This window comes from Sarcophilus harrisii, chromosome 2 (assembly GCF_902635505.1).
Source record: "Sarcophilus harrisii chromosome 2, mSarHar1.11, whole genome shotgun sequence".
In the NCBI taxonomy this organism is placed as follows: domain Eukaryota; kingdom Metazoa; phylum Chordata; class Mammalia; order Dasyuromorphia; family Dasyuridae; genus Sarcophilus; species Sarcophilus harrisii.
In genome coordinates, this window is record NC_045427.1 from 19060543 (window position 1) to 19083537 (window position 22995).

The 22995-nt window shown below is 44.2% G+C and overlaps 1 protein-coding gene across 11 annotated transcripts in view; it reads right to left on the reverse strand.

Annotated features, from left to right (window-relative positions):
• Positions 1–19977, reverse strand: part of ALMS1 (ALMS1 centrosome and basal body associated protein) — a 106492-nt gene extending 86515 nt beyond the window's left edge. For 3 of the 11 annotated variants that reach the window (XR_004231543.1, XM_031949693.1, XM_031949692.1), the window contains exons 1-3: positions 19792–19977; positions 16401–16595; positions 2708–2903 (exon numbers count right to left, since the gene is read on the reverse strand). Coding sequence is in view for 10 of the 11 variants with exons in the window: in XM_031949693.1 (XP_031805553.1) it covers positions 2708–2900 (193 nt within the window). In the remaining variant the exon portion in view is untranslated. The other 8 variants (XM_031949686.1, XM_031949695.1, XM_031949696.1 and 5 more) reach the window with 7 other exon arrangements.
• Positions 19978–22995: the final 3018 nt, after the last annotated feature.

A 22995-nucleotide genomic window follows, 5' to 3' on the forward strand; every position in this document is an offset into this window, starting at 1 on the left:
CAGTTTATCTGTTGCAGCTAAAAATAAGAACTATGTAAGCAATGTAGTCAGTGATAAAACCAGAGATCATTTATGTATAATTCTGTAGCACCTTTCTTCATAAATTAAACAATTTGAAAATTGAGAAACATAATGTATTTATCTTGCTTCACCCATCAATGAAAGTTATCCAATTCAGAACAATAGTCTAACAAATTTCTAACTTCATTTAACAGCTCAAAAAGAGAAATGATTATCTCTTCCAAATTAAAAAATGTAGGATTTTTTTGGTCTATTTTCCAAGATGGATAAATTTTAAGATTATTTAAAATGAGGAAAGCATGAGAAGTAGTTGCGTGGATTGAAATTCAAGTAACAAGAAGGTAAAATCTACAGGTAAGTATCCCTCAAATGTGAAAGGGAGGCCAGACATGGCATCTAACACCTGGAATCCACAACCCAGGAAGCTATATTACTCAGTAAATACAACAATTGATTAGTTTTAGGAACCTCTGAGTAATAAATCCTATTCATCTACTGACTTTAAAATATTTAAAATGCATTAGTTTTTTTCCTGTTAAATGGAAGAGCACTGAGGTGAAGTTACAATAATCCTACAGTATTTTTTTATTTTATTTTATGAGAGATCATCTGACAGAAAATAGAAATAGGTGAGTTCAAGAAACAGATAACAAGGCTGGCAAAGTGATAGGGGGCCTTCAATAATCCAGAAATCCAATGAAGTTTTCTCTGTGCCAAAAACAAAATAACCTTAAGAGTCATTTCATCATTTAAAAATTGCAAGAACCAGAAATGGATCTGATTCTCACCAATAGGAAGGCATTAGTTGTTAAGATCAAAATAAAGAAGAACTTGGGGAAAGGAGAGGAAGAAGGAAAAAAAAAAAACCTCTCCTTCCTATATTTTATGACAGATGAGAAAAAAAAAAAAGACAAAATCTGACATGTACAATGGATTTGAGAAAAGTAATTCAAAAGAAAAAAAGGTAGGATTTTATGAACTCAAATTCTATAGCAGAAGTCAGACAAGGACTGGAAACTCTAAAAGAATGAAACTGGGAAAAGAAAAAGGGAAACAAATGCAGGAAGAAAGAAAAAGCTAAACAACTTCGGCTTTTGTAAGATGTTTACTGTAGCAGCAAAGAACTAGAAATTGGTTGCCCCTCAGGTGGGAAATGGCTGAATGTAATGGATTATTATTATTTTATGAGAAATGATGAGCATACTAATTTCAGAAAATCCTGGAAAGACTTACGTGAACTGATGCCAAGTGAAGTGAGCAGAACCAAGAGAACCTTGTTTGTATACAGCAACTACAAGATTATGTGATGATTCACTGTGATGGACTTGGCTATTTTTTTGCTGAGGCAATTGGGGCTAAGTGACTTCCACAGGGTCACATGGCTAGAAAGTATTAAGTGTCTGAGACTAGATTTGATTGAACTAGACTAGATTGAACCCAGGTCCTCCTGAACCCAGGCTGCCCCTGGACTTGGCTCTTTTCAATAATGAGGTGATTTAAGGCAATTCCAACAAACTTGGAATGAAAAATGCCGTCAGCATCCAGAGAGTAACTATGGAGACTGAATGTGGATCAATGTATATAGTATTTTCATGTTTTTGGTTGTTTGCTTGAGGTTTGGGGGGTAGGGGGTGGGGTTGAGGTTTTTCCCCCCTTTTGATCTGCCTATGCAGCATAACGAATACAGGAATATTTTTAGAAGAATTGCACATGTTAAATTTATATTAAATTGCTCGCTGTCTATGGGAGAGAGTGGAGAGAAGGAAGAAGGGAGAAACATTTGGAAGACAAGGTTTTGCAAAGGTGAATGTTGGGAACTATCTTTGTATATATCTGAAAAAATAAAAAGCTATATAAAACAACAAAAAAGATATGTTCACAAAGGATATAAATAATCAATTTAATAAACAATCACAAGAAAAAATATTCCCAGTCATTAAAACATATGGCTTTCTCATTTTTAGTGTAACTTTTTACTTTTTGTCAATTAACAAGCATTAATTTTTTTTCTTTCTCCCACATTAATAAACAAAACTCTTATAACACATAGGCATAATCAAACAAAATCAATTTTCATTTGGCCATATGCAAAAGTATATTTCCTTCTATTATCTGAGTCTATCTCCATTCAGTCAGAAGGGGGTAGGACATTTCATCTAAAACTTCTGCCATCGTTGGTCACATCAATCAGAGTGCTTTAAGTCCACTTTGTCAGCTTAAGCATAATAGCTCCTTATTTAACTCTGTGAATCTTTATGTATGTTTCTTTTCTATGTGTTTCTATTCAAATGTTTCTAATACAAAACACCTTGTTGGACCCTGCTTTCTAATCCACTACATTATCCTCTTCTATTTTATGGGTGATTTCATTCCATATACATTCAGTTACAATAACTGATTGTCTATTTCCCTCCATTCTTCCTTCCTTTTAACAAATGGTTAAAAGGATATGCTTACATATGTAATCATTCACAATCACTTTTTGGTACTATTTTATTTAACAGTTTGCAAGTATTTGGATTTGGGAGGATATAAAATTTAGTTTGTAATTAATAAACATGTTTCAAAGGGGAAGAGATATAAAATGTTCTGAAAGTAAAACATGCTCTACAAAAAATCTGAAGCTTCATCATTTTTGTATTTGTAATCAGCAGCAGCAGCAGCAGCCATTATATATGAGAATTACCTAAAAATGGGATACATGAAGCCTCTCCAGCCCATTCCTTTCCATCCTCTTCGGGTATAATCAGAACTCCCTCCTCCACAGAGGGAAATTCAGACAGATCACTGTCTTCCCTTCTCATACTGAGCCTGGTCGCAGGTGTAAGCAGGCTGTGGGTACTTTCCACTTCTTCTTTAAGGGGCTGCCAAGATTCCATCCTCTTAAAAAGAAAAAAAAAAGTCTAAGAGGGAAAAGCATTATAATTATTAATTGAATACACATCGTGATTCAAAAGCTCAAATAAAGTCATCCATATACTCACCTGTGCAACCCCTAAATACCTACCTTCTCTAATTCCACTGTCATCAAGATTCAAGAAAAGTGATTTGATGTTTGTGGCAGCCCTCTTTGTAGTGGTTAGAAACTGGAAACTGAGTGGATGCCCATTAATTGGAGAATGGTTGGGTAAATTGTGGTATATGAATGTTATGGAATATTATTGTTCTGTAAGAAATGACCAGCAGAATGAATACAGAGGGGCTTGGAGAGACTCACATGAACTGATGCTGAGTGAAATGAGCAGAACCAGGAGATCATTATAGACTTCAACAATGATACTGCATGAGGATGTATTCTGATGGAGGTGGATTTCTTCGACAAAGAGATCTAACTTAGTTTCAATTGATCAATGATGGACAGAAGCAGCTACAGCCAAAGAAAATACACTGGGAAATGAATGTAAACTGTTTGCATTTTTGTTTTTCTTCCCGGGTTATTTTTACCTTCTGAATCCAATTCTCCCTGTGCAACAAGACAACTGTTCGGTTCTGCACACATATATTGTATCTAGGATATACTGTGACAGATTTAACATGTATAGAACTGCTTGCCATCTGGGGGAGGGGGTGGAGGGAGAGAGGGAGGGTAAAAGTCAGAACAGAAGTGAGTGCAAGGGATAATGTTGTAAAAAATTACCCAAGCATAGGTTCTGTCAATAAAAAGTTATAATCATTGAAAAAAAAAAGTGATATGAGTAATTAGACTTTTCTGTGTCTACCACCATTCTTCTTCTCCTTTAGACTCTACTATGCCTAGCTGACTCCTTTCCTACTCAGTTCAGTCAGTTATTTCTGTTCTACTCTATCAATAGGTTTGCCCCATGTTTAAAGCTGATGCAAGCATACTAAAGTGATAGCAAAAAAAAAAAAAAAATCATTATTCCTCTTTCTTGATATTAAAGAATAGTGAAAATTTAATATCCCAAAACCCTTTGCACCTCATATAATTCCAAAACCTCCTCAAATAAAATGTCAGTAGTTGCCTCACAATTAACCACATCAAAATATCCAGAAATTAAGAAGAGAAAAAAGGACAGGTGATTTGAAGGGGATGCTTTCCTCTCTCTGACTTGGCTGCAAATACTTCTTTTCACCTGGTTTATCACTTGGCAGACTGGATAAGCACAACTTGAAGTCCACTGTGGTGCCAAGTAGTCACAATGTTGAGAGGCCGTATGTTTAAACTCATGAAAAAGTATTTCTTAATGAACAAATTTTTGGTAAAGAAATTCATTACAACATTCTACTGTAGCACACATTCAAAGATTTTACAAACTATGATGAATGTTCAGTAGTTACACTTCAGCTTCGAATCAATTCTTCCTGACATCAGCATTATAGAATATGCTTTAATTCAGACCCTATTAACTAAGATCTTTGCCCTTTCTTGGGAGGGATGTCTCTCTAGACCAGACATGGCCCCAGTCAAGAACAACTCTTTCTTCCCGCCTCTAGCCATATGCATCACAACACCTCCTCCTCTCCTGTGTATTTTCAACTTGTTCAAATCTGCACAAGACTTTTATCTCTGTGCACATGTCATCTTCCTGGCTAGACTCCAGCTTCCTGGAGGTAATGGCTGGTTTCTTCTCTAACACCAAAAAGAATTCCAATTCTTGTTCTCTTTCTAAATTCATCATTTCTTTATATAAGTTGTCATTTTTTTGTTACATGAATCCACGTATTACACACAATTTTGGTGTGGGCATGAAATCCTTCCAGGAAAGGAACTCCCTCCACCAAAACTGATGTCAACCTTTCTCTTACTTAAACAACATGTCCAAGGTAAATAACTAGAAGAGACAGGTTTTGCACCCAAATCTTTCTAACGCTAAGCCCTGGGCTTTGTCCACTATACCTGATGCCTCTTACAATTAGTAGCAATTCTGAGAAATTGAATTTTTACAATAGAGTCAATCTTAAAAATATCTTATTAACAGATATCACTTAATGGCAGTAGAACACTGTAAAAGTCAGGCCAGAAAATCACATAGGTTCCACAGAATCAAGATATAGGGTGAAGCCAGGAAGCTGCTCAAGCTCTCCCATTTTCCTTAAAAACCCCATGGAACCAAGCCTCTGAAAAGAGTGACATAATGAAACGAATCTCCACCTCAAAATAGATGCGAAGAACTTCAAGAAAGGTCAGTCTTACTGGGGTGAAAGGGAAGCTCAGCCCACCTCAGGGTTCAGAAAAGCCAGTAAGAAGGTCTTAATCCCAGCAGATCAGCAACTGAAACTTCCATCATGGCTCAGCAACAGAACAGAACAGAAGGGCAGCCTCCAGGCCCACTGCTAGTCCAGGAAACCAGGCTGTTACCTGGAAAGAAGAGGTAGGGCTACCTCCTACTGTGAACAAGACACCAAAACACAAGGTGCCCCTGTGCTCAAAGTATCAAACTTCCTAAGCAAAGCTAGATCCAAGGTAAGAGGGTTCTCAGGACTGAATCTCAATATTCAATGTACAATGGAATTCAGAAGATCGTACAACACTGGTCATCAGCTCCAGGCTGGGTTCTATAACTTAAGTCACTCTGCCTGAACTTTTCAGACAAGTTGTATGATCATCAAAAAGAAAAACACTAATCCCAAAAAAAGATGACAATATCAACTGAATGGGTGAAAGGCATTCACCACAGCATAAGGTAGTGTGGAGTCCACATGGAGGGCTGGACAGGACTAATGACTCTCTGCCACCACCACAAAGCCAAGCAGATGGCCCAAGCTGCCCTGTAGCCCCCAGCAAGCACTCCTCTGGCCAGTTATGTTGCTTCTGCTTAATCCTTGGCCCATTCTTCTTCCCTGTGCTTCAGGAGGATGGTCTAACAAAGCCCTCTGGGTTCAAGGCCTACCAAAGGCCCTAAGAAGGCCAGAAGTTCCAGAAGTCCCAGCAGGGGGCTCCTGACTCCACAGAACTCCATTCCCCCTGCCGATCTGACTTCATAAGTGCCCCAGCCAGACCTCTCCAGCACCAAAGCCTCAGCCAAAATCAGGCTGTATCAGGCCAGATATATTCTCTCTACTCCATTTCCTTGATCAAAGAGCCCTATTTTGAGTTTGGCAAGTTTTTCTTAATAAGCAAAAACTAGCTCCAAGGGATCACCATTTTCCTTTCAAAAGGCAAAACAACTGCCAAATAATTAAATTAATTTCACCAAGGAGGGACGTCAAGCTCAAAGAGCTATGGTTTCTTGAATCTATGTTTTTCCCCTCATTTCCTCAACATTCCATCTAGTAGCTTGGAGGAATAAGCTTATTTAAGCTAGTTTGAAGTACTCTGTAATATTACATACAGGAAGGTACAACTTAAATTATACAGATAATGGATGATAATTTTCAATTAATTAAAAATACCAGAACTGGGAATTAAAAGAAGAGTCTTAGGTCTAGTCCTGTCACCAACTAATAATAAGACCTTAAACAAACCTTTCATTTTCAATACTGAAATGAAGTCAAATTAGATGGTTGATCCCTAAAGTCCATCTACTTGGAGTTAAGGGACATGGTACTTTTAATTATGCTCACTCAAGTTCTAAGGTATTAACTGCTAGATGCAGTAAAGTGCAACCACCAGAATTTATCATTCTAATCTATCCCTATAATGGAAATGGAAGCATACTCTAAATTTTTAAGGAGGCACAATACTAAGCCTAATAGAAGAAAAATATGTACTTTGCCAATTAATCAGAATTCTTTTCTAGGAAAACAAGCATTCTAACATATCAAAATAAATGATAAAGAAATTTTTATTTTTTTTATTCTCTTAAGTAGCACACATTCATAGTGTTCTTTCAATTATGCAAACAATGAGGGGAATCATCATCTACTCCACTTCAACAGAGATTAAAACTTCCTGGGGGTGCAGGCTGGAGGATGGGAAGGGAAATAAGATCTTCCAAAAGTATTTTATGGAAAACACTGAAACTTTTGTTGAAGGAAAAGAAACCAATTCAATTCAATAAACATGTATTGAGCACCAAGTATGTACAAAGCACAGAGAGGCTGCGGAACGAGTTCGGAAAACAGCAGCATGAAAAAGCCTGACGCTCAGAACACTGCCTCCCTAACCCTATCACCCAACTTTGATATAAAGTTCCAAGTCTAGACACAGGCTGGAAAAATGAGCAAACAGGAAAAAAAAAAAAAAAAAAAAAAAAAAAGGACCATTGAAAGCCACCAGGATAACAGGGAAAACCAAGACATAAACTCAGAAAAAGTCAGTAATGTGAAAATAGCTACAAGCAAAGCCTCAAAGAAAAATGCTAACTGGACCCAAGGCCAGCAAGAATTCCTAGAAGTTAAAGAAATAATAGAGAAAAAGTTGAGGAAAAAATGAGCATGATGTAAGAAAATTGTGAATAAAAGAATTGATAGCTTGGTAAAGAAACAAATGAAAAACCGAATTGGCCAATTGGCTAAAGAAGCACAAAAATTCACTGAAGAAAAGAACTTCTTAAAAAGCAGACTAAACCAATTGGAAAGATACACAAAGAAGTGAGCAGAACCAAGAGAACATTGTACACAGTGACAAGATTATGCAATGATCAACTGTGATAGACTTAGCTCTTCTCAACAACAGTGCAAACACTTGGAATGCCATTTGCATCCAGAGAGAGAACTATGAATGTAGATTAAAGTATTATATTTTCACCTTTTTTTTTTTGTTTGTTTTCTTCTTTCTTGTCTTTTTCTCCCCCTTTGGTCTGATGTTTCTTGCATAATATTCTTTTGGCTTTTTGTTTTTGAATGTCTCATGGAGTCACTAGTTTTCATTTGCCAAATTCTTGCATGATTTTTAAGGAATTATTTTCTTATTTTCTTCAGCGAGCTTTTATGTCTCTTTTTTTTTTCAATATTTTATTTTTCCAAATACATGTAAAGATAATTTTAACATTCATTTTTGTTGAAACACAACACTAAAGAAAAGCATAAAAAGGTAAACATGAAAGAATAGTCATAAGTGTCTCAATAAAGTTAAACCGTTTACATTCCTTTATGGGAAGATGAGATATGCAATGCCCAAAACTTTGTCATTATTAGGTAAGTTATTATTAGATATCTACAAGGGATACACTCAAAAAAATATATTAAGGAATGAGGAAGAGAGATGTATATACACTGGGAGAAAGGAGAAGGGAGAGGCAGAATGGGAAATTTTTCTCATAAAAGTAGTATGAAAGGAAAAGCTTTTATACTGGGGGTAAGGGAATGGCCGGGGGAACGACACGAGAGGCAATGTTTGAACTTCACTCACACTGGAATTGCTTCAAAGATGGAAGAACATATAAATACGATCAGCTAGGTATAGAAAATAGGGAAATGGGAGGGGGAAAGAAATTTTAGAAAGGGGTGGGGAAAAAGGGGAAAGAGAATAATAAAAGGGACAAGACTGGAAGGGGCAGTGGTCAGAAGAAAGACTTGAGGGAAGATATGATAAAGAAAGAAGAATAAATAGAAGAAAATGGGATGAAGGGAAATAACAGTTAGTAAACATAACTGAATGTGAATGTAATGTCCACAGAAGTGGCTAGGAAAATGTATGAGAAACTAGAATGCAATAACATTGCTTACAAAAGACACACCTGAAACACAGAGAAACACAAAGTTAAAATAAAAGGCTATCATGATCTTAGATAAAAAGCAAATGCAAAAAATAGAACTAATTAAGAGAGAGAATCTGGGAAACTACATTTTGCAAAAAGATATCGCAAAAAATAAAATATCATAAATGTTGAAGGGCAAGTTTCTCTGATAAAGAAAATGAATCAAATTTCTAAGATTAAAAGCCATTCCCCAATTGATAAATGGTCAAAGGATACAAATAGGCAATTTTCAGAAGAGGTCAAAGATATCTATAGTCAAATAAAAAAAAATGCTCTAAATCACTATTGATTAGACACATGTAAACTAAAACAATGCTGAGATATCACCTCACACCTATCAATTATGACAAATGTTGGTGGGGATGAGGGGAAATAAATACAATAATAAACTGTCAATAGAGCTGGTCCAATTACTCTGTTAAATTATTTGGAACTATGCCCAACGGGCTATCCAACAGCATACCTTTTGACCCATTAATACCACTATTAGAACTGTAACTCAGAGAGATCAAAGAAAAAGAAAAAGAAAAGGCATCTATATGTACAAAAGTATTTATAGCAACCCTTTCTTGCAGTAACAAAGAATTGAAAATCAAGGAGCTGCTCATTAATTGGGTAATGCTGAATGAGTTGTGGCATATGACTATAAATGGAATTACTATTATATTTTAAGCAATAACAAGGGAGTTAGGGGTATCAGAAAAACCAGAGAAGATCTTTGTGATCTACATGAACTGAAAAGTAAAGTGAGAATAACAAGGAGATCACTGTGCACAGTAATAGCAAATACTGTAATAATGATCAACTATGAAAGACTTGGCTCCTTGGTTATCAAGACAATGATCCAAGACAATTCCAAAGGACTCATGATGAAAAAATGCTATCCACTTTCAGAAAGAGAATCAAAAAACATTAAATGCAAACTGAAATATAATTTTCTTGCTTTCTTCTTTTTTCCAATATGGCCAATATGGAAATGTTTTGTATGATTTCACATGTGTAACTAATATTATTTTGCTTGCCTTCTCAGTGAGTGGGGAAGTAGTAGGGGCAAGGAAGTATTTGGAACTCAAAATTTAAAAAGAAATAAATAAAACAAGAAGACAGTTCAATTAAACGATCTTTTATTAATCACCTATTAGATGCATACTGTAGGTGCTCAATAAATAATTGCTGATTGATCACTAGATTAATCAAACTAATGGAGGTTTCACTGATCAACCTGAGGCTACAAGACTAGTACAGTGGACAGAGTACCAGGCCTGGAGTCATCTTCCTGAGCTCTAATCTGGCCTCAGATATTTATTAATTGAATGACCACGGGCAAGTCATTTTACCCTGTTGCCTCAGTTTCCCCATCTGTAAAATAAGCTGAAGTAATGGTAAAAAAAAAAAAAAAACACAAATGGAATCATGAAGAATTGTACACGACTGAAACACTGAACAAACAAAACAAAACAAAATCACCTCCAAGAAATATGTTGTTATATCATGGCAGCTCCCTAGGCAAATAATGATAGGAACAAGACTCCAGGAAGAGCCAGTCTCGGTGTCAGGAGGATTCTCCCTAAGGAAAGAGTCACTCTCTAACTCATTCATTAAGCACTTGTTATGTGCCGGCACTGTGCTGAACACCAGAAGTATAAAAAAAAGGCAAAATCCCTCTGAAGGCAGGAGAAGGGAGGGTGATCTAGAAATGTGCCTGATTTAACCTGAACTGAAAACCTAGGGGGTCCAGGCTGGACTTGGGAAAACATCCCAAACAAAGCAGACTCAATTTGTAATGGGACAGAAGTCTGGCTCATTACAAATTAAAGAACAGGGTTCAAAAAACATTTGTGACATCGATGCCATAGGTACCACCTCCATGGAAGGATCCCGTCGGGCCTCTACCACATTTCCTTCTTCCCTCTTTCTCATTCTCCCCATCCAGGCAGTCACCAGGGCTAATGAATTTGCTTCCACAGCCTCTCTTGGAGCCATCTCCTGCTTTCCACTCACACAACCAGCACTCAACATCATCACCTACCACCTACACCACCTAACACCTAAAATCCCTGTCTAAATTCACAAAGAACAGAGCCACTAAACCATACAGAAGGATCCCTGTGGGCCACATAGACTTTTATTTTAAAATATAATTTTATCTTATGTTTTAATGCACACATTATCTTTATTCATTCTATTTATTTTTTTTTTGTTTTTATTTAATAAATGAACCACTAGCCTGGTTACTTCTCTTGATTTCAGGTTTTTCATCTATCAAATGAAGGGATTAATATAGAAAATGAAGGAATTAAAACTATATGCACTCTCTGATACTAACACTCTGAGATCCTAGTAGTCCTATCCCCCAAAAGCATTATAACAAATTGATTTATTTTTCATAAAACAAAAGGCAAAATATCAATTGCTAGACTTGAAAGCACAGTGAAAGCCAATAATGAATACAATTCAAAAATTCCTAAACTGAAATAACTATCTTAAAAGCATTTTTGTGCTAAGTGAAAAAATTTGGAGAGAAAAAAATCAGATTTTTCAAAACTTCTATTACATAAGCAACAGCACATCACTTCCTATAATGCCTACCAAGGAGAACCCCTGCTAGACAGAAGATATGGGCTGAACCCATTTGCTACATGAAAAACCTGTTTCTGTTACTTCATTGAAAAAGAAGATAGCAAAGTTATTTTATTCTGTCAAACTGAAGACTGTAAGCATTCATACTCTACAGGTCAAATCATATCTTCCTCACACCCAAATTTTTATCACACAAGACCAAGCAAATAAAACAAAGACATCCTCAAAGAAAGCCCAAGCAATGAAGTTTCTAAGAAAAAAGTTTAAAACTATAAGTAAATAGCCTTCAGGGAAAAAAAAAATTCCTGAAAGAAAACATGATTAAAATCAATTCATGCAAGTAAATAATAATAATGTTAATAGCATTTCATTTTTTTTCTTCTCCCAGGAGAATTTTAGTTTTACTCACACACTATCCATAGTTAAAGGAAACTGATTTTCTGAGGTTATCTATCTGTCCAATTATAAATCACTTTTAATTCAGTCACTAATATGTATAAAAAGAATTGCACATGTTTAACATATATTGGATTACTTGCTGTCTAGGGAAAGGAGAAAAAAAATTGGAACACAAGGTTTTGCAAGGGTGAATGTTGAAAGCTTGCATATATTTTGAAAATAAAAATCTTTAAAAAGAAAATTTTTAAAATTGCTATCTAACAAAAAAAAATACATAAATGTGCGGTGAAGATCTAGGTTTTTTCTGTCCTTTTTCCTTCCTAACCCTTTCTAGAGTTTATTTTCTCTTCTTTCTATTCTTCCTCCTTCTCCACTGCCAGAATTGTTATTCCATCTTTGCCAGGCAGATCTCTAAGGTAACTGAAGTCCCAAACCACAATGGGCTTCAGAGATTAATGTCAACACCTACAATTACATTCAAAATCAAGGAAGCAGCTGGTACAGGGTGTAGACTAAGAGTAGAATATGCTCTTTAAGATACAGTCCCCAAACCAGATGGCTCCTACACCTGAGGCTTTCAGAATAGATATAGGAACCAAAATTCTACTGTAAGTCAATTTAGAGGTTAAAAATTCAAGGACAATTGATCAGAAAACATCACAGACTTTCAGCTAAACACAAATACTATACACTAAATACATTTTATCCAGATGTTATTTAATGCCATTGAAATAAAGATCTAGGAGATTTTGAAAATCACTTTCATGACTAGAATAGAACCTGTTTTAACCTTGTTTCGAAGGGGTCCATTTCACCTAATTACCGCTCCCTGCTGGCTTCTGCTTTCGTCAGTACTGTGGACATTTATTTCTAAAACCCTGTGAGGTCTGAGAAGGCCACTGTGCCAATCACCAAAGTCAGGATATTTCTGCAAATCACTTTGTAATCCTGGAATGAAAAGTCCTATGTGGGGCTCGGCTAATTAAAAGAGCCAGAGTCTACCTTAAAGGCCCTGCTTAAAATGTTCAAAGAAAAAGGCAAAAAGACGACATGAATTCAATTGATGCCAGTTTGTTTCATCTCTCCATCCTGAACTACAGATTACTGCCTTTAATTAAGTCATATTTAAATTGGAAGGCGAAAGGAATAAGCACTTTGTTAAATGTCTGCTACGAGTAGGCACAGAACAGCCTGCAAGGCACTGAACAGCCTACAAGTACAATCTCATTGGACATTTCGATTTTTCTGTCTATTACATACAGCCTATGTCATTCAGGGATAGAGGCCATACATGACAAATACTTCTTAGTAAGGAAGAAAACAGTATCAGTGCTTCAAAGATAAAAGAAAATTACAATAAACTCCAAGACCTCTGAAAATAATCCATTACTGTCTTCTCCAGATTTCATATTTACTAGAATGCTATTGATTAATATATAAAGATACCTATTCTCTTAAATCCTATCAAGCTAAGGTCTAGTTGTGTAAAGCAACGCAGTATGTGATAGAACACTGAAATTTTAAAATTTAGTTTCAAATCCCAGGTCTACCATCTACAATCTATTTAATCTCCATTTACAAGTTATTTAATCTCTATGAGTCTCAGGCTCCTCACTTTTAAAATGGGAATAATACCCCATATGTTGCATGCCTCACAGGGCTGTTGCAAAGAAATTGCTTCACAAACTGGAAGAAGGTAAGACATCATTAGGGACCAATAATGTTTGCTGTCTATTGACAGGGACCTGAGGATGTTCCTTTACTTCAATGATGTCTATGAACACATCAGCACCGCTGTTCCCTCCAACAGGTCAGCACCTTCGCATCCCACGGGATTCCTGCCCCTTTTGCCCCACAAGGAAGGCCCTAGGCCTTCAATACTCCCTGGGTATCACTGCAGCACCTGACCTCCCTACCTGTTCTCTCCTCCTCCCCCATACGATCAGCCCACCTCCTTTTCTGAATATGTGTTTCCCAAGAAGTTTCTTTTTAAAACACAGACAACCTAGATAAAAATCATTTAGGAAAAAGTCCACACGATAATCACTCTATTGCTAGGAATCACAAGAACTAGAAATTGCCATGGACAGCCTCAAGCAGCATTTTAAATAAATCAGACAAAACAACAAACATGAATGTTCTCTAGAACACACACTAAAGGCCAGCTCTCAGAAAGCTCATCCATCTAGTGGGGCACACGAAACACAAACATGAAACAAAAAAGTGCACAACAAAGACACAAGCCAAGTGCTCTGGGTGAAGAATCAAAGAGGAGAAAGAACTACCATTTAAAATGGACTTTAGAGGAGCACAGGTTTCCAACACAGGGGGATCAGCTTGCAGACCCTTGGGTATTCTAAGAAAGGGGCCCCAAGAGTTCACCAGGCTGCAGCACATAGTTCCATGGGAGGACAATTTAAATTAGTGGAAAAGGAGTCAGCACAAACCCTGGCTGGTCAAGAATCAGGGCAGGCAGCAGCCCCAGTGGTGTCCCAATCCCTCCCCAAGCCCACCTGCAGGGTCCTCATTGCCCCAACTACCTTGTGTGTACTCTGCATAGACTCTGATGTGTCCAAGAGTCTTCCCTGACAGCATGTAAGTTTCCTGTTCCATTTTCCTTTGTATTCACCACGTCTGATACACCTGGCATACAGTAGGTGCTAAACAAAGGTGTGACTGTTTGACCTTGGACCTGCAGCTGAGTGTGAATCCTATGAGATCGGCAACAAGGATCCACGGGGAGGCTGTAAGGAGTTAGAGCTGTGTATCAGAGAGAGATGCAAAAGGGGAAAGATTGGCTCGGCAAGGGGCTCTAAGCCCAGTCCCTCAGGCAAGGAAGGGGGAAGGAAGCTGCCAAAGGGGCACTAGCCAGGCAGCTGATGGGGTGGGCTTGCTCTCAAGGCCCCAGCTTCCTTGGTGGAGGCAGCATGGAGCCAGATGGCGCTCTGAGATGCGAATGCAGATCCCATGTGACCTCATCTCTGGCCATCAGTTTGGCCCACAAGTCCCTGTTCCCTCCCTTTCGGAGCTAGAAAATAGCAAGGGAGTATTTATCATGCACTTTCATTTCACTGTCTGGAAGTGAAGGCTTGCTCCTCATGCTAAGATAGCGCTTGGATTTTTTAAGGGGGATTTTCAGGTGCTGATGTGAGAATTCACCTTTTCTTTATGGTTGGTTTCTACTTACAATGCTACCTTCTCTAAGATAAAATACCTCTTTACCACTAAGGAAAACCCTGTGTCCTGGGATGGTGAACTGAGAGAAGGCCAAAGTCTCTGAGAATCCAGGGCAAGCCTCAAGCGCCTCTCAGGCAGGCTACTATCTGCCCCAAATCTCTTTAAGCGCTACAGCGGATCCCCTTCTCTAAGACAGAACTTCCTTGTTGTTCAGCTTTCCAGCTTTCTGCCTGCTGACAACTTCAATTCTGGGGGATCCCAAGCTCTCCTCAAGTTTCAATTTAGGCTCTAAATTCTCTCCTTGTCTCTCTCCATTACATCCCAGGTTGCTTCCTGCTGCTGGCCCCCTGGAGAAACCCCGCCTCCTTCGTGGAGCTTTCTCTAACACCAGGTGAGCTCCATGGGTGCAGATGGGGAGTCTCCATGGGATACCAGGGATTATCCCTCATCTTACTATCTCCTGGGCAAATGTCTTTCTATCCTTATCTACGACATCTTGCCCAAGAGCCAGCATGAACTATGATGAGGAATGAACAAAGAGTTCACCAGTTACATTAGAACAATGGCATCTTTGAAATGATTACTAAGTAAACATCTGGGCATGTTAGAAAAACACTGGTCCCGATGGGCAAACGGATGGTTATTTTGAAGCTTATTTTAAAAGAATGTCTTTAACTGAAAGTTTTATACATAACTTAAGCATCACTGATGAACTGTGAAGCAATGAATTTTATACTTCCATTCAAATGAAAACAATTTTTTGTTCATTGAATTTACTCCCCCCAATGTTATAGGCCAGAACTCTGAACTTGAAAGAAGGAATTGATGAGACAATGGGTATTTAATTTAGCATGGTTCAGTATGATTAATTTAATCTTACAACAAATAATGGTTTCCTAGTGATATGATTGGTTTATATTCGGTGTGGAGCATAGAAGCAGGGACTGAGAGCCACAGAAAAAAAGCTCGAGAGGGGAGAGAAGACAGGTGGGAGCTCAAGCTCTCAGAAGCAAGGAGAGAGATAGGCCTTTAAAAAAGCTAACCGGGGACCCAGGAAAGGAGACAAGACTTTGAAAGAGATAATAAAGGATTTGGACTTTAACCCCTGGCTACTCTTGTGGTGATTACTGAACTGAAAAGGCTGTTTTCAGAGACCCCAAGAAAACTGAAACAGAGAACATTACACCCCAAAGGGCAAGTTAATGGTTTACCACCTTTTCTGGCTATCTGGGAATGCACCAACCATAAGATAGGAAATTAGGGATCATTTAAAACTTTTTTTAAAGGCTAATTGTCTCAAAGAAACTGAAGCACTCTTTGACTAGTCCTCAGAACCCAGCCATATTCCAAACATTTTCCTTTTAAAGGCTTGTCTCATTTTTCTCCATCCTCAGTGTCTAACTATACCTTTATACTTCGTTTCGGCTTTCTCCTTCCATAGTCTCTTCATCTATCCAAGTCTTATTAAGCATAGAAAAAGTGTTTATGAAATGACTCTTGGTTGACTGACTGATGAATGTGTTATATTTTACTTAACAGTATAATCCATACTTTTATTTCTATCTGTTATTTTTAAAATAATCCTTATCAACAATTAAAGGGAAAAACCTGATGACTTACCTCTCAGCTGCTGCATAAATTAATGAAAGAATGATGGGGGGAAACTTTTAGATGGATATTAGAACCAAAGATGCTTTGAGAACTGATTAATTTCTCCTCTTCCAGTCAAAAGAGATCTACATTATTCACAAATCTCAAGTGAAAATGCACTTCCCAAGTCTGTTCATGCCTCTCACTGCTCTTTTTCATTGATGCCTAGAATAAGAAGCAAAAAAAGTGTGGGGATTAAAATTGTCCAACTACGATAAAAGAGACAGAGGCAGAGCTCTGAGCCAATGGTACTTAGTAAAGGGTCCATGGTCCCTTCCATTAAAATCTCCTCAGATCTTCCTCATGATTTGAGATGCCCTCTTCTTCCGGTACTTGTTTTTAGAGGGTTTGATATCCAAATATGCAAAAGCATGACGAAATGCAGAATCTCACTGGTGGATAGAGCTTGTTCTTGAGGGCCAAAAATGATAGATTAGCAGAAGTGTCACAGATTGGGTGAAGCAAAGGGCATCTCCACTTACTAAGCAGTCATAAAATGTTCATCTATTTGTGTTGAGCAAGAAAAAAATGGTTCAGAAGTAGAAAAATAAGTTGAGGGACTCTGCAAAGCATCAATATATCCCATCCCCACTGAATTTGGACTTTGGGATTGGAGTAAAACAGGAAGGAGATATCTTGTCAGCATTCTCATGGTTGTGCAAGTGAGCCTCATAATTTGGTAAACAAGTAGTGAATATTACATTGAAATTTGAGATCCATTTTAAGAACCTTTTTGTCCCTATGTGATTTATATAGAATCTCAAAAACTGATTAATACTGATTGGAATAAAGTAGAAGGGCAAACAAATCACTTCTCTCAAAGAGACTGGTTTTTTTAAACAAACAATATTTACTAATGATATCAGCAAAGCAAAGAGAGACAGACACAGAAAGGAGAAACAAAAAGAGAGAAAAAACAAAACATATAAAAGCCAAAAAGCAAATATTTTAGGAAAACTTAAGTATTAAATGTCTAAAAAAACCACCAAAAACCTATGCTAAAAACAATGCTAAAAAGAAGTCATCTCAAATTCAGATAAATTCTTTTACTACAAATAATGCATTTTAATTTGAAGATACATCCTTTCACCATTGACGATACAACTGTCAACATAAATAAAACTGATCACAGTTTCAGAGGGAAGACTCCACAGGTCCAAAAGACAGATAGGAACTATCATGTGCCATGAATAATCATTTAAACTTGGAAGATGCAGAGTATCTGTGAAATAACAATCAGCAATATTTCAATTACTCAAAACAAACACAATATTAAAAAAATTTCAATAGACTTTGGTTTTAAATGTCCAATTAATCTACAGTGCTTTTCCATCTTATTCAAGGAAAATACCAATGAAATATATCCAGCAGAAAGCAGACCCAAGCTGCCTGGCTGGCCACCGGACCTGGATCTCATCTTTCCACTCTGCGGCAAGGCTCAAAACCCCAGCAGCCTCTGGCTCCAAAAAGCAAACTAGACAGACGGGCACCTGCTAACAGATGGGGAATCCGTGACCGGGATGTTCAGCAAAAGAAGCAGATCAGGGGTCAGTGTGGGACAGAAGACCTACCCTCCGGCTTTCACCCTCAACTTCTCTCTTCTAGAGCCTCAGCCTCCCCACGCGCCTCCAGTCTGCATCATCAGGGCACTTCTTTCACAAGAGACCATCAAACATCTCTAAAGGATTTCCCTGTCCTTAGGTAAAAGCCTAAACTTCTTGGGTTTATTCCCAAATCCCTGCAACAATCACAACCACAACAGCAGTAACAGGAAGCATCTGAATAGTCCTTTACAGACATCACCTCATTTGAGCCTCACAACCTCCATGAGGACTTGCTATCAGCATCCCCATTTTACAGATGAGGAAACTGCGGCAAAGTCACATGATTTGCCAGAGGTCACACAGCTAAGGGTCTGAGGTCCCCTCTGACCAGAGGGCTTCCTTGTTCCAGATCCAGGGCTCTGCCCCTGCCCCACCCAACCGCCTCCTCCCCGCCCTTTCCCCATCCAACAAGCAGATCGCCTGAGGCTGCCGAGGCAGGGGGCTTTCCCGGGCCTGTCCACCGGCTGGCTCCCTGTTCCTCGGGCTCTCCCAATGGCCGGTTCGGATCCCCGCCTGCGTCCAGTGCAGCGGCCCCTCGGGCCACCTCCGCCCGCAGGCAGAGCCCTTCCCCAGCGGGCCTCCTGGCGCAGCCGAACCACTGGACCACCCCAAGGCTCAGGCCCGCCTCGCCCCCTCACCTCTCTCCATCCCCTGCAGTGCCGCTGGCCTACAGGAGGGGCGCCGCCTGCCCGGCTGCCCCCGGGCCTTGGCAGGCTGCCCTCCCACCCGGCGGGCCCGGCACACGCCTGCGGGCACAAGTGAGGGCCCTCGCTCTGCAGAGGGGTCCCAGCCTTTCTCCGCATGCTGCAGCCCACGCCGAAGCTCGGGGCCCCTCCCGGGTGGCGCCCACATGGGGACCGGGGGGCCGGGCCCGGCCCTCTCTGCCCCCTCCCCCAGGGCCCGGCGCAGGGCGGAAGCGCCCACCGAGGAGCCCCCGCCCCTCCTTCTCCAGCACAGCCTCTGGCCCTCCCAGGACCCCTGCCGGGCGCCCCTTCGGGGCCGTCCCAAAACAAGACCGGGACGCCGGAGTCACTTCTGGACAGCCGGGCCCAACCAGCCCGACTCCGGGACCCCGGGGTGGCCGTGGGGGCGGCTGCTGCATCTGCCCCCAAGCACCGCTGGGGTGGGCAGGGCTGCTGAGCCGGAAGCAAACCCCCCACGGGGGGGGCCTGAAAACGCAATGACTTGTCCCGTGGGAGAGCTTCTAGAACAGCCCCTTGCATGCGTAGAGGAGACCTCCAACCCCAGGCACTGGGGGCTTCAGGAAGCTGTCCCTCCCCTCCAGAACCTGGGGCTCTGTCTCCCAAGACACGCCCCCTTCCTCCAGAACCCGGGGGGGGGGGTCGGAACCAAGATTCGCCCCTTACTCTCCAGACCCTGGGGTCCGTACCCCCAGACACGCCCCCTCCCCCCCAGAACCTGGGGGGAGGGGTCTGCACTCCCAGCGAGGGCGGGGTCCCCGGCCCCGGGGGAGGGGGACACCACCACGCGGGGGCGGGGAAGGGCCTTCGCCGCGGGGGCCCCCTCCGACCTCACCCGCCCCGACCTCTCCCGCCCCGACAGCAGGAGAAGCCCTCGGGGGGCTGGAGAGGCCCTCGGGGGGCTGGAGAGGCCCTCGGGGGGCTGGAGAGGCCCTCGGGGGGCTGGAGAGGCCCTCGGGGGGGGGCTCGAGGCCCCGCGGGCAGCGCCGGCACCACTACTCACCCCTCGCTCCCCCCCGGGCGGCCCCGCCTCCGCCTCCTCGGGCCGCCGCTCACCCGGCCGCCGCTGCTGCTGCTCCGCCTCCTGCTGCCCCTGCGCCCGCGCTCCCGCTGCCCGGCCTGGACACCCGACCGGCGGCTCCATGTCTGCGCCGCCCTTAGCCGAGACTCAGGGCGACGGCGACCGTTGGCTCCCGGCGCAGGCGCGCTGCGCTCCCGCTCGCGCGCCCCGCCCCTGCCTCGCGCCGCCTCGGGCCGAGTCCGCGCGGGCGCGCGTTGCTAAGGACGCCGTGCTGACCCCCTGAGGAGAGGGGGGGGACGAAAGGAGCAGGAGAAGGCGCGCATGCGCATTAGGAGGCGGTGGGGTAAGCAGGGCGGAGCGAGGGAGTGCGGGGGCCCGCCTGGGCCCGACAACGGGGCGGACTCGGGCCCCGCCCCTCACCCGAGGAGGGAAGCGGCGGGAAAAGCGCCTGCGCGAGCGCCGAAGGGCCCCGGGAGCAGGCGGGAAAGGCGTCCGTCGCTGGTGGGAGGGAGCGCGGGCCTCTAGGGGAACAGAACGTGGGGCCCCCGCGCCCGCTCCCTCTCGGCCCCTCGGCTTCCCCGAGAACGTGCCCCCTTCTCCCCGGCCCGGGCTCGGCTCCACAGAGCTGCTCGCCCACTGCCTTCCCCCCGGGCCGTGGCTCCCGACCGGAGGGACTGGCCCTGGGCAGGGGCCTGAGACCGGAAGCTGCGGCCCCGGGGCTTCGCCGGGAGAACGTAGGAGAGCGTAGCCCCCCCCATCCCCCACCCTCCCCACCCATCCCCCATCCACCCCCCCACCCCCCCCCCCCGCGCCGCCCCGCCTCCTGGGGGCGGAGGGACCCCGCGGGGCCGCGTTGCGGCCTTGATCGCGCGCCATTTGGGGGTGCCGCGGCCGGTGCGGGAGGCGGGGGGGTTGGGCGTGGCGGAGGCGGCGGGGGGCGGTCTTTCCCTGAGGCAACAGGATCCGGCAACGTGTCCGGGCCGGATTCGAACTCAGCCTCCCGATGCCAGACGGGCGCCGCCTGGCGGCCTGACTCTCCAGCCCTTACACAGCTTGAACAGAAATGTAAACTATGAATGTCTCTGTGCAATAGCGCCCGAAGCACCCGGGACGCAAATGGAAGTATTAAAGCGGCGGTGGCGACGGCGGCGCCGGTGGTGGTGGTGGTGGCGGTGGTGGAGACGGTGGTGGAGCCGGTGGTAGTAGTGACGGCGGTGGAGACGGTGGTGGAGCCGGTGGTAGTAGTGACGGCGGTGGAGACGGTGATGGAGCCGGTGGTAGTAGTGACGGCGGTGGAGCGTGGTAGGGACCGCGTGGAGGCGTGGTGGAGCCGGGTGGTAGTGGACCGCGGTGGAGGCGTGGTAGTAGGACGCGTGGGACGGTGGTGAGCCGTGGTAGTTAGGACCGCGGTGGAGGCAGTGGTGGAGCCGGTGGTAGTAGTGACGGTGGTGGAGCCGGTGGTAGTAGTGACGGCGGTGGAGACGGTGGTGGAGCCGGTGGTAGTAGTGATCAGGTGGAGACGGGATGGGCCGGTGGTAGAGGACGTGGTGGAGCCGGTCAGAGTGACGGGTGGAGACGGTGGTGGCCGTGGAGTAGGACCCGCGTGGAGGCATGGTGGAGCCGGGGTGGAGTGACGGTGGGAGCCGGTGGTAGTAGTGGACGGCGGTGAGACGGTGGTGGAGCCGGGTGAGTGATCAAGGGTGGAGACGAGGAGCCGGGAGTGGTGGACGGCGGTGAGACGGTGGTAGCCGGTGGAGTAGTGGACCGCGGTGGAGAGTGGTGGAGCCGGTGGCAGTAGGGTGGACCGGGGTGGAGCGGGGTGGTAGTTGCAGTGACGGGCGGGAGACGGTGGTGGAGCCGGGTAGTGGACGGCGGTGGAGACGGTGGTGGAGCGGTGGAGTAGTGACGGCGGAGACGTGGGGGTGGTGGAGGAGCGGGGGGGACGGTGGTGGAGCCGGGGGAGTGGACCGGGTGGTGGAGCCGGTGGGAGTGACCCGGTGGTGGAGCCGGGGGTAGTGACGGCGGTGGAGACGGTGGTGGAGCCGGTGGTAGTAGTGACGGCGGTGGAGACGGCGGTGGAGCCGGTGGTAGTAGTGACCGCGGTGGAGGCGGTGGTGGAGCCGGTGGTAGTAGTGACGGTGGTGGAGCCGGTGGTAGTAGTAAAGTAACTCCCGGAAGACCTGGAGTCGTCCCTTCCCAAGGGCGCGATGCCCTGAGTATTCTTCAAACTTTCCACCAGGAGGCCGGGGCCCCAGCACCCCCGTCAGAGGAGATTAAGGTGTATTTGGAACATTTAACAATAAATAAGCAAACAATGGGGCTGGGCGGCGGCCATAGCAGCCTTCGGGCCTCCCCTGCTGGCCCCGGTTCTGTGGGAGCTCTGCTCCAGGCAACTGAGACGGCAGACTGAAGGGGGGGGGCTCTGCCCAGGGGGGGGAGGGGGGGCTCTGCTGGGGGGGGGGGGGAATCTGTCCGTCCGGGAGTCTCCTGCACCCACACTACACCGCACTCCCTCTCCCTTTTCAGTCCTATCCCTGACCCCCCCGGGGCAGGGGAAGGCTTCCTGGCAGAGACAGAAGAGCCTCACCACTTCCTTCTCCAGCTCAGTTTTCAGATGAGGAAACTGAGGCACGCGGGGTGAAGTGAACCTGCCCGGGCTCCCTCGGCTAGTCAGTGTCCGAGGCTGGATTTGAACTCAGGTCTTCTGGACCCTCCCCAGTGCCTCTCCACGCCAGCAAAACAGGGCAATAACAGCTCCCAGATTTCTGCCCGTTTCGCGCCTTGTTCTTGCACCTGCTGAGCCTCTGAGAGCGCCTCGGAGCCGGGGCCCACATGCTGCCAGAGGCCCCCCCTGCCCAGGAGAAAAGGCCCCTCGCAATGACTGTTGGGGGAGGAGTCCCCGAGGCAACTGAGGCCCACTTATTCCTGTTCCTGTTCCTATGAATTCATCTTTCCCTTTTCATCTGCCCTGGGTCCCAGCTGAGCCAGGGAGAGTGAATTAGTTACCTCTTAGTGCCCCAGGCAGCTCCTGAACTGGAGGAAGGGGGAGGGGGGCTCAATTCTGTTGCTTAAGGGAACCTACAGCGGAATCTCCGATCAGACGCCCCCCCCCCCAGCCTGGTTTCATCTCCAAAACCCACCGAGAGAGATGTCCAAGGGCAACAGCCAGGTCGGAGGTCAGAGGTCGGCCCCGCCGGGTCCCAGGACATGGAGGACCGTGGAGCCTCAGGCAAGAAGGG